This window comes from Daphnia pulicaria, chromosome 3 (assembly GCF_021234035.1).
Source record: "Daphnia pulicaria isolate SC F1-1A chromosome 3, SC_F0-13Bv2, whole genome shotgun sequence".
Lineage (NCBI taxonomy): Eukaryota > Metazoa > Arthropoda > Branchiopoda > Diplostraca > Daphniidae > Daphnia > Daphnia pulicaria.
This window is the reverse complement of record NC_060915.1, coordinates 12,193,374-12,205,170: the sequence shown is the minus strand read 5'-3', so window position 1 is coordinate 12,205,170 and position 11,797 is coordinate 12,193,374. Positions and strand designations below refer to the sequence as shown.

General features: G+C 36.9%; 1 protein-coding gene and 1 non-coding gene across 3 annotated transcripts; one reads left to right on the top strand and one right to left on the bottom strand.

The window, feature by feature from the left end:
• The first annotated feature begins 553 nt into the window (after positions 1-553).
• Trnac-gca lies at positions 554-625 on the top strand. The gene has a single exon. It is a non-coding gene; the product is annotated as a tRNA-Cys (tRNA).
• Positions 626-2,154: 1,529 nt separating this feature from the next.
• On the bottom strand, positions 2,155-11,532 carry LOC124328474. Of its 2 annotated transcripts, XM_046787247.1 has the most exons (4): positions 11,123-11,532; positions 10,892-11,041; positions 9,356-10,756; positions 2,155-7,194 (listed from the first exon to the last, which is right to left on the bottom strand). In XM_046787247.1, the coding sequence occupies exons 2-4, from the start codon at positions 11,025-11,027 to the stop codon at positions 2,321-2,323; spliced, it is 6,411 nt and encodes a 2,136-aa protein (XP_046643203.1). In that variant the 5' UTR covers positions 11,028-11,041; positions 11,123-11,532; the 3' UTR covers positions 2,155-2,320. The 2 variants fall into 2 exon arrangements, with proteins under 2 accessions (XP_046643203.1, XP_046643202.1); XM_046787246.1 differs by having other exon boundaries at positions 9,356-11,041.
• Between the last annotated feature and the right edge of the window lie 265 nt (positions 11,533-11,797).

Here is an 11,797-nt window from a genome sequence, read left to right as displayed (position 1 = left end):
AATTTTTAAAAATCTTTCACTACCTTTTGGTTCATCTGAAATCTCATTCTTGACGTTTATTTGTAGATATACCGTCAATGGAAAGCCATCGCCTTTTTCAGCCAGCCATGGATTACTTCTAACTTTGGACCTTTTCTCTTTAGCGGCAGCAGCGTGTAAGCCATTACTTCCAAAGTGAGGTTCGATGAGCCTTTTGCGTGGGGTAACAAACAGATTGTCCACTCAAGTAGCAAGACCCACTTCAAACAAACATTAATAAACTCAAGGTACTTTTCTAAATAATTAATTTGGTTAATCATTAATAGTATTATGGCACAATCAAAGCAATCAGAAAGCTATTATTTAAAAAAAAAAACGATTAGATGGTTTTACTTATGTGTGTATAGGGAAATTAGACCTGTCGATTTTGCCAGAACTTGTCACCAATGAAGTCTAAAATTATTCATCACAAGGTTACACCTTGCACTTCAGTTTTTACTGCTTTGGTCAGTTGCTGTCTAACAGACTGTAGTGTTAGTAACTTAATAACACTTACTAATAGTAAGCTGCATAAGGGGGTAAAGCTCAGTGGTAGAGCATCCGACTGCAGATCGGAATGTCCCCGGTTCAATCCCGGGTGCTCCCTGTGTTTAATTGAATAATATCATCTAGAGTGTGATGATTATCTAAAAGTCAAACAATTAGTTTCCATGTATGGGTGTTAAATTAATCAGAAATGGAAAGTGGTTGTATAAAAAATGCTGGACATTTGAACGTGTATCCACGTCGTATGTATTGCTAATTTTGTTAATTATTATTTACTGTAATTCTTGCGCAACATTTTTGTTCGTTTAAAATTGGCGGGAGGCTGTGAGGGATTAGAAGTACATCTGGCAATGCCGCTAATGGCGCTAATGGCTGCACGAATCCACGAAATACAGTTCATAGAAATCTGAAATCGTCCTGCTGTACTAGTGTCTCATGTCTGAGTCTCTCAAACTCTCTAATCTCATCTGAGATATATGTACGTGCTGCTGTGTAGCAGTTAAATAACCTTAAAACCAAGAATGGCAATAGCATGATTATGAGGGCTGTAATGAAAGGTAAACTGTAGTCATTTGCTTCCTAATTGGCACTTCTATGTTGCAAGCTCCCTCAATGCATTGCATGCATTTTTTATTTACAATCCAGCAATCCAGCTTTCCTTTATTCTTCTTTGTGCAGATTTGAATCCTGTGCCAGCCTTCATCATCAAGAATAACAAATGCAAGTTTCGCTTTGTGTTATGGTATCTTTCCATCAGCAACAGTCCCAACTTCTTGGATTACCAGACTGTAAATATTAATTTTGTAATACTATCACTGAATTAATTTTGCTTGTGTGCAAGTCTTGTAAAAGTGTGTGTGCAGTAGCTTTATACATAAAACACTTAACGTTCTTCCATTTATGAAAATGAATTTACATGTACCCAACATCTCAATTTCAACTTTCCTATAATGTTGTGCATAACATTTATGTATCTTTTTAAAATGTAGTTAAACATCGTCCTGTTCCATTGGAGGATCCATCGACGTCGGGCGATTCATCTCTTCTTCCCCTCCTTTAAATCCCATGTGCCTGGCTGTTGCCTGGCTGTATTTCCCAGGTTGAAAGGTAGAAAACATTTGAATTATTTTCCCTTCATTTCGGTGGCGTTTTCTTGCGAGGGATAAATCTTTTTTCTCATTCTTTTGGGTCAACAATCAATATAGTCCTGACAAAACTTGTGTGTTCTTTCAGGGCTCCAAAAACATGACTGTAGTCTCATTAGTAATAATTCTGTCTTGATTGTGAGTTATTATCTTTTACTTTGCAGCTTGGAAAATAGGGAAAAGTTGAGGTCGTAAATAAAACTCCCTTATTGTAAATTTGAGACTCTAGCCCCTACTGAATCCACGAATAACCTGTTTTTTTATTGTTGGTGTAGACCCACGTTTTATCTGACTGTGGTTCTATGCAACTGTTTGTATAGCTCGCAATGCTTGATTAGGCTCATAAATATGCTCAATTTTCTCAGGCTTGCTATTGATATTGCTATGGCCAGAGTTCCCTTTTACTGCTTACGTACTGATCCGTGTTTCTAGTATTTTACGCTGAATGGGTTTGGTCAGTTGCCAGTTAGGTAACACATCTGCATCTAGCGGATATTTGATAGTGTATTTAAAAAAAGACGTTCAAAACACATATTTCACACGAAAATGCGCTTTCAGGTCGGGCGTTAAAACAAAAGGAAAAACTGAAAACATTTTATAAGGATAATTGAGTTAGGACACATAGCAACCCAGTTAGTCTCGTAATTATTTCAGGTCCCAGTAATCAAGGAGAAACCTCGATCCGACGAAACGTCTGTCTTGCAAGTTTCTTCCAAGAACTGATCGACTTGGCGTTGAACTTTTTTTCGATCTTTGACGGTCAAATACTTGAGCATCGTCTCCATCAACTTTTCCTCTCCTCTCATTACAGGATAAAATATGACGGGTCTTTCTCCGTCGTTATGGAGCACCAATTCTTTAACGGCATTTGAGCCCAATATCTCTGAGAGGCACTTCATGAATTTGTCCATTTTTGCAATGTCGGCCGTATTGCGATCATGGCATGCGTGGGTTAATAGCTCAGCCCATATGCTACACTTTTTCTCATCTTGAATGTGCATTATCATTGGAATAATTAAATCAAATGATGTTATATTTTGAACAAATTGTTGAAGTTGAGTATCGTTGCTATAACTGAGAAAAAATATCAAGGTATTCAATCTATTGTAACAATTAAATGAATCAAATATCTTGAAATGGGTTTGGGGGTTAAGAAACGCTTCATTTATTAACCTAGGTGCGTTTATTTCCATGATTTGTTGAATGTCTTCTCTGATTTCTTTTGGCAAAATTTCCAGCCGGGCGTCGATATCTTCTCCCCACAGCACAGCTTTGAGTAGTAAAGGAATTCCATCGATTTTGTGCAGTAGAATTGTTTTCAGGGCATCCGAACCTAAAATGTCAGTTTTCTCCGACACGAGTTTCAATATTTCTTTTATCTTTTCTTCTTTGTGACAATGTTCAAATATGTAACTCCATACGCTACGTCGTTCTACGCCTATGTTACGTAAGAACGTGATTGTCTTGACGAATTCCTCTAGTTGAACTTCACTTCCGTAATGTAGATAAAACCGCAAGATATTAGTCCATCTGCGCGCTGTCGACATGATATCATCATTATTAGGTTGTTCCATAGTCAACGGGAAAAATTTGTCCATGGAAGGTGCGTTATCCTTCCACTGCTGTTTCACTTCCTCTTGGTTTTCTTGTGACAAATATGTCATCATGCGTTGAACAGTCTCTAGTGACAACTGAATCATGATAAAACCGCTTTCTTCTTCATGCAGTAAAAGCTTTTTCTTAAAGCTGTCACTCAGGCATTTCAAACAATCGTAAATACGAAGGACTATTTCGAGAAATCCAAACCCCTCTTCACAGTGCGTAAAATTTGAGGCCGCAGCTGATGTTATAAAATCCCTCCAATAACTGTTTCTTGTCACTTGACGTTCTTTGATGAGAATAGTGGTGGTCCCGTCACCATTGTCGTCAAACACCAAGCCTTCTCTATTCCATCCCAGATCTAACAAATCAAGTGTGATTGATTCCGCCGTTGCTGGGTCATTTACATCAACAGATTTGTAGACACCGTGGGACGTTCCTCCAATTGTTTTCCAATTGTTTTTAGAAGTAATAGTTTCGACAAACTGTTCTAGCTGAACTTTGGTGAAATGTTTTAATAAATGATTTGTTAACAGAGGAAATCCAATGGAGTATAAATTTATGGAATCTAGAGTTTGTCTCGTAATTGGCTTTCGTAAACGTGTGCCGTCGTTGTTTAACCTAAGGCATCGAATGCCAGAGACAAACGAAGAAATTGCATCTAGAAAACGTTTTGTAAATTCGTCAACGCCTCTTAGTAAAAGCAGTCCTTGAAGATTTTCGGCGTCGATGTACTCGAGTGTTTGTATTGATTTAGCGTCGTGAAAGACCAGCAAGTCATAGAAATCTGTGTAATCCATCACATTGTCGTCTCTCATCACGACGATCTTTGTCATTTCGTTGAATAATTCTTTCGTTTTGCATTCGACGAAAAATGAATTGGAATCGTTATATTTCTGCAGACGAAGAATTCGGATTAGTTCATGTTGCCCCAGTACTTTCTTGACAGCTGTCAGAATCAATTGAAACATTTGAACATTTTCATAATCAATTGCATCGGAAAGAGCATGATGTACGAATCCCTTTGGGTGTGTCCAATGGTTTTCTAGTAAGTCGTCGGGAAGAATTTTTTTCAAGAAGGTGAGCATCTTGTGATAGATTTTCTCATGACCACGGACAGCAGCTACATAAAACGGTGTAAATCCATATTCATCCCGAGCCATGATTTCATTTATTATTTTACCGGCAAGTTCGTTTTGCTCCGGATTAGTCAAATTTTGGCGAATCCTTCCCAACATTTTATCGACTGCCTTCGTGTTTCCGTGGAAGGCCGCTCGGTGAAGGCGAGTCATTCGATACGAATCTCGTTTCATCAGTATTTTCAGATCCGTTCCTGTCACGTCTTTTCCCATGGAGTCGCTTTCTAGCGGCAGCGGCTGATAAATATTTCGAAAAGATTCCGGTTCTATCGCCAGAACGATGCCATAAAGTTGAGTCAGTAGATTGGGTTTATTAAGCCCGCGTAAGGTAATTAACACTTTTTCGATTCGGCCACTTATAAAATGTTCTTTGGAACAGAAGGCTTTCTTCAGGAAATTCGAAAATTTAAAATCGTCAGAATAGGCCGTCGATCGAGACAGTAATCCCAAAAATGTTTTCAGATGACTTGCGTAATTTTCGTTGAAAATGAAAAAGTTTAACATCTTTGCGGTATTGTAATTTGGAATGAAATACTTGTCGAAAGCCGCGCGTTGATCTGTCATAAACTGCAACAAGTGGTGCACAGTTTCTTGTTGTTCCTCTCCATTCCATTCAGAATATTCCAAATCACAAGATGCTGGCAAGTATGTTGCAAGCTTTGACATCACTTTATCCGCCTCACTGTCCACGCAATCGAGAAATCGTTTAAAATATTTGCTTTCTACTTGGCGGAAATATAAGATTGAAAAAGCGTCGGCCATGAAAGATTTCGTCATTACGATTTGAATCTGTTTTTTATCTAAGGTTACATCAAGACAATCGCACAGGAATGTGAATATCATTGTATTCCCAGTCTTGAGAGAAAAATAAACTACGTTTTCTTTGTTGTACCAGTTATGGTACATCTTTCTCGGTATCGTCCCTTTCATAGTTTGAACTGTCGCCTGTAGAGGTGATCCTTTTCGAAGAAATATTCTGACAAAATTTTCCGTAAATTTCTTTATCCTGTCTGGTAAATCGCATCTGTCAATTCTATTTCGCCATTCTTCGTCGTCCTCGACCAACTCTTTTAGCATGCTATTGAAAAACACTTGGACGCCATCGTACTCCGGTGTAGCCAGGATTTTCTGCAGGATAAGCATGTGAATGGATTCGCTTTCTAGCAACTTGTTGTGTCGTTTCTCATCGAGGAGAAACCCTTCGTACAAATATCTGGCGAATAAATATTCGGCGTAGGTACGATGCAAGAATTGGACTTTTGATTCATCTCCATTTTTGAATGTCAATCCGAATTTCAATGCGTTTGAAGCGGTTTTATTTAGGTCAACTGACCGTTGCGTTGACTGATGTGACAACAAAATTTCCAAGTTCTTCTGATCCGTGACTATAGTTTTGATGGCTAATTTTGTCAGATGACCCTCAATATCTTGTATCAATTGATTAATGGCGTCAACCACAATGTCATTTTGAAGTGACGACGACGGTATTTTAGCCTTTTCTTCGATAAAGACCCGACGTTTTGTTTCCATTAAACGACGATATAAATTAGCCAAATCGAATCTCTGACCATCAAATAAATCGGCTTTGAGTTGTGTAGCTCTACCGGTTTCTCCCAGCGTTGATCGAACTTTTGATTGGAAACATTCGGCTATGATCCGACATTGCAATGGGATTCCAATGAAAGAACTTTCTTTATCTTTTAAAGTTTCCGATACCCGATCAACTAAGGATTCAGCGAATTGTTGAATTGGGCTATTTTTATCGCCAATCAAATCCAGTTCTTTCTCCCAATATTTAATCAAGAAATCAATTTGGTCATTTCTTTGGAAATTTGCCAAACTGTAAGACAATTGAGACAATTGGGATTGCAGTTTGTCGAGCATGTGGGGTCGGGTTGTCACATAAAGTTGGATCGATTTGTCTTTAGTGATGGCCTTCATCAATTCAATCGCCTTATCTTGACACAAGTCGTTGATTTCATCGAATCCGTCAAACATGACAACGATTCGTTCTCCTGTCTCCAACCGGTTTCTTAATAAGGAACGAGAAAATGAACTTTTATTTTCAACGACGTGTAACTCATTGATAAAAATGCCGACAGCGTTCGAACACGTACTGTTGTTATCCAGTTTCAAGATTGCCCCGTAGTGATCCACTAAATTAATTCTGATTACCCAATGGTCCGGTTTTGACATTTTAATTTGTTTATAACAATGAGATAGAATTGTGGATTTTCCGGTTCCGGCTACTCCGGATATGATGACAATTGACTTTTCTTTCTCATGCTCCTTCAAAAAGATTAAATGATCATCTTCGTGAATTTCCTTTGACGAAGATGATTGATTTGCGACATCTAGAATTTTATCCCATATTTCTTTTTGTCGTTTGTCTTCAACGAGCCATTCGATGTGGCCATCCTGTCGAATCCTGCATTCCCCCCGCAGTTGAGTTACACTGCAGTCAAGTCGCTTCGCAATTTCATCCTCAAACTTATCGTGGAAAGGGAATTTCAACTTTCGCTTGATGTACATTTGCTCATCAAAATGAGTTGTGTCATCGAATGAAGGAATAATTAATTCCCTTCCTAATTGCGTCAACTCCTTTATTGAATTGATATCGATTACCTCTTCCGGTTTGTCACCAATCAAGTCTCCCACTGTTATTCTATTATTTTCTATTTCCTGTTGTCCCAAATCTTTTTTGGGCTGAAAAGAAACTTTGAGAGACTGGAGTTTTATCTTGTACTCATCAGTTAGCTCAGCGTATTTTATTTCGTCAGTTATCACCCGTATGAAAACGCCCCTTTGATTAATCACTGATAATTGAAGGATATAAGCTTGATTAATTTTCCAATGATTTTCGCCATCAAAATTCGGACATGATTATTACTGACTTAGCATAAATTTATCACTGAGAAATGAATGGTTTTTCTTTGATTTTCAAATCATATATTCACTTACTTTTGACTGATTTAAAGTGAAGTTTTCAATGCTTTTTTATTGATTAGTTTTTCAATGCTTTTTTATTGATTGATTTTTCAATGCTTTTATCCAATGACTTTTTTTAGAAAATTCAAAAGCTAAATTTTACTAGTTTTCTTTCTCTACCAGTTTTGAACTCCTGTTGTCGGTTTTCCTTACCCTTTTTCTCCTTTTTTATTTTACTTACTTACCTATTATCTGTTAGAATTAATTATATCATTGGTTGAATTTTTCCGTATTGGGACTTGAACCATCGCAATATCGAGTGGTAGCCAGACTCTATAACCAACTACCTATGACGTTAGACATTCAATAAATTTAGTCAAATCAAGTATCTAATTCATACGTATCTATATAGGGCGTTGTGATAAACAATTTTTTTTTCGAAGAAAAAGAAAAATGTGTTGGTGGTGTGTTTGGTATTTTTATAATCATTAAAAAATCTTTCACAAAATCATGAAATAACATATAAGAAAAATGCTAGAAGTAGGATAGAGTCCAGAAACGAAATATTTGTCATTGCAAAATCAATTAGCGGATAGAAATTATAACCGAGCCCGAAAAAAATCATTCATTTATCACTAGAAATATCATTTGTCATTTAGGATATCTGGATATTATCGATTAAAGTAGGTCTCAAAATTATGGTATCTACCTTCATATTTACGATGATTGCGCTGTTCGCCTAGGAGTCGCTTTCGCGTTAAACCAAGACTACCACCCGTCTTACCATCATCATATGAAGAAGATACCAACTGAAATCATACTCAGAGTTATTTTCATTGATTCATTTTTATAAGCCCCGATCTGGGATTGAACACGGTACCTTTCGATCCATAGGGGCGTGCCATAACCATTGGCCTATGGTTGCACATTCGATTCTATATTAACCATGTTGACAACGCCGTATGTTTCTTACATATGGAAATTCACCCTTAATATCATTGATTTCGACGCAACAAAATAATATAAGTCAATGATTCTTCATAAGAAGAACGTGAAAAGCATTCCAAAGGCCTTTCAGTGATAATTTATTGATATTTGAGAAATCATTTGTAATGGTATTCATTCACTATGTTCACTATTTAGTAATAATCGGCAATAAAGTCAATGAACTATCAGGAAAATATTAATCGGGATAACTAATGATTTACATTGATAATCAGTGAAAATCCAATGATTCTGGAAATCCCTGTCGTGATATTTGTCAACTGTGCTAGGAAGCTAGCCACTGAAATATCATTAAAATTTATGCTGGGAAAACTTAGTGATTTAAACGGAGCAGTATTCAATCAATCAATAGAAATCATTGGATAAAAAATCATTCTCAGTGATAATTCTCAGTGGTAATCCCTGAAATATCACTGAAATCTGAGGAAAGCTCAGTGATATGAACTGAGAAGATATTATAAAAATCAATAGCAAGCTGTATAAAAATCATTATAAAATCAAAATTACCATTTGGGACTCATTGAACAATCATTTATTAATCATTGGAATGATTTCTTAGTGATAAATAGATGCTGATTATTGATTTGTAGGTGTCGATGAAGTATGGCAATAAAATGATAAGAAATTCAAAGGTTTACTGAAAATTACTGAAAATGTAAATATCAGTAGAAAATCAGTAATTTTTCAAAAGAAAATATTCCATGGATTTTTACGTTATGTTCATTGATTAGTTCAATGACTAAGTTAAGTTTAATCACTGCAAAATACTTCATTTTCTGGATCTAATGATAAACCAATGAGTTTTTTGGACTTCTTTTCTAATTTTTGAAATATCTTTGATTTTCCAACGATTTGTTACTGACTTTGTAAATTGATTTATCATAGAAAATCATCGCCAGTGATAATTGCGTGACATTCTTACTGACATTCTATGACATTTCAGACTGTCTATTGATTTGTTTATGCTTTTCATTGATCTGCAGTGATTTTCATTGACTCATTTCCATACGGGCATGGCAGTTTTTTCTGGGCTTATGATAACCACTTTATTAATTTTATCATCTGTTCGTCCAGTCGGAATTAGACTAGCATATTCTGTGCTATTTTTAGCCGATATTACATCACCATCACAAACGACGACGAGTAGATTATGAGAATCCTTATTCAATTCAAAACAGTGTTTAAACTTTTTAGCTTCCACTTCGTCATTTAGACGCTTCGATGACGTCACCAAGAAACTGTCGTCATATATAAAATCGGGAAGCGTTTTGATGGCAGCAATGAATTTGACTGCCGTGTGTTGAGGTGACTCTGATCCAATAGTAATAACTGAGTTTGAAGTGTCTTTGAATAACGGTTCCAATTTCTCAGTCATAATTTGAATAGAATCTCTATTAAATTCTAATCCCATCAGTTCTTTCTTTAACTGGTGCTGATAATCGTTTGATAGGTCATTGAGACGTATCAATTCCATAATATTTTTCGTCTTGTCTAAAAACAGTTTTTTGGCTTCTTGTGACGACAGCCAAATGTTGTCTTTTCTTTTGAACCAGTTGACCATTTCATTCATGACGAAGGCTGACTGAAGATCGCTAGTGAGCAGCGTGAAATAATTTCCCACTTCACTTTTGAGTACGTCATCCAATTCGCCTTCGTTGGGCGTGTTAACTGCGAAGATGAGCTTGTCCAAAAATGCTTGGATTTCCTCGTCCTTAACAGCAACGGGTAGAGGATAATTAAATATTTTGGGCTCTAGTGGCGTTTTGCCGAAAGTTTTATCAGAACTGACAGTCAATTTATTCAAGGTTTCGAAGTTTTTATCAAATCGCTGAAGATTTTTACGCAATTCCTTGGCACCTTCAGTGAGTCCGTCAGGCCGATTAATGAAATCTTCGTGAAATTTTTTTGTCTCGGGATTGATTACGTTTTCTTTTATCAAGGCAATGTGATAATTTCGGATTACTTCAGATTTTGTGCTCAGATAAATTTTTTCAGTAGCAGTTTTAGGTTTACCCCACAATATTTTGGCTACAATTTTCGAGGTGGAGTCTTCCTTCAGTATGTCAGATTTTTCTTTGCTAATGTCTAATTTGTATCGAGTTGGGGTTTTGCCATCCGATAGTTTTGCGAATTTTAAAATTGGATCAATAAGTTGCACTTCCTTAATTTCAATTCCATTTTTCTCAAGGATTTCTTTATTTTCAAAGTCAATGTTCGTGCAAATGATGCAACTGTCAATCTCGTCTCCTCTTCTGGTTATTTCACGAAAAGAACGAAAATATTTTGGCAGGCTGAAATCGTTTTCACTACTGAATAAGTCTTTTGCTGTTATTTTTTCGCTTTTTTCATGCAACCGACTCTTGGCTTGCAAGTATTGATACGGCCAGCTTTCTCCTTTACTTTCCGTCTCTTCACCTTTGGCATATTTGAAAATCAAATCGTCGAACTTGTTGCCTTGATCAAAAAGTTCCGTGCCCAAATAGAATCTGTATCCCGCGTTGATTGCGCGGATGCAAAACAACATTAAAAGTTTTGATTGAAATCGGTTACCGTGTCCCGCGTCGGATCCTTTCTCGCTCTCCGGTGGCATCTCATCCGTCGGCAACGATCCAACTGCCGAAGCACTTGCGATCCCAGTCGATGACTCATCCCCTTGCGTCACTTCCTCATGGAAGACATTAGACATTTTCGTTTTTTTTTCTGCGTGTTATGCGATTTAGAAAAAAGGGAGTGGCGTTAGGTTAAGTCATTTATTCCTAGCGATTATTTGATTTATATTACCGTGTTATTGGTGGTAGGCCGGTAGCCAACGGTGACGTAATGAATGTTTATTAAGGCGTTGGATTTGTTGTGACGTCATTGACAACAGCTGATCGCCCGTCGTCTATGTAGCCTTGAGAACTCAGCTTGAAATCTGTTTCGAAGTTATACAGTATAGGCGGCACTCTTATCACGTTTGCTTGTATGGATATTATGACGCTTGAGTAACACCACAAAATTGACTCAGAAAACAATCGAGAATCTCGTCAGTGAAACTAAAACACAACGACTCATTTCGACGTTCACGTAAACAATACGGTGCACACGCAGAATCACGCAAAGAGTTTTAGGCGAAACCTCTTCTAACAACAGAACGCGGGACTGAAAGTATCGCGAACTATTTCTACTTTTTATTAATTTCCCAATTGTCTTTCAGATAATTTTATTCAGACTTACTCTCGTGATATTCTTGACGGAGAGCATAATTCGCTTCGGTTCTTCGCTTACCCAGTCGTTGCCGCTTGACTTAGTCTTCTCATATTTCAAAATTCATATTCATAAATCTATTACAGTAACCACAATATCACATTCTTTTGGATGAAACAGATTTTTCCTTGTGCTATACGTATAAGTCTTTGAAATATTTCTAATAAGCGGAAAAAGTTGAATCGTTAATAAAAACTCACCTATTTTGAG

What these genes read in the sequence shown, in the direction of transcription:
- LOC124328474 (XM_046787246.1), bottom strand. Translation starts at nt 11,027, where the DNA reads ATGTCTAATGTCTTCCATGAGGAAGTGACGCAAGGGGATGAGTCATCG. An exon ending in AAGCCCAGAAAAAACTGCCA is followed by an intron (nt 7,195 to 9,355) that starts TGCCCGTATGGA and finishes TTTTCATACGGG; the next exon opens with TGATAACTGACGAAATAAAA.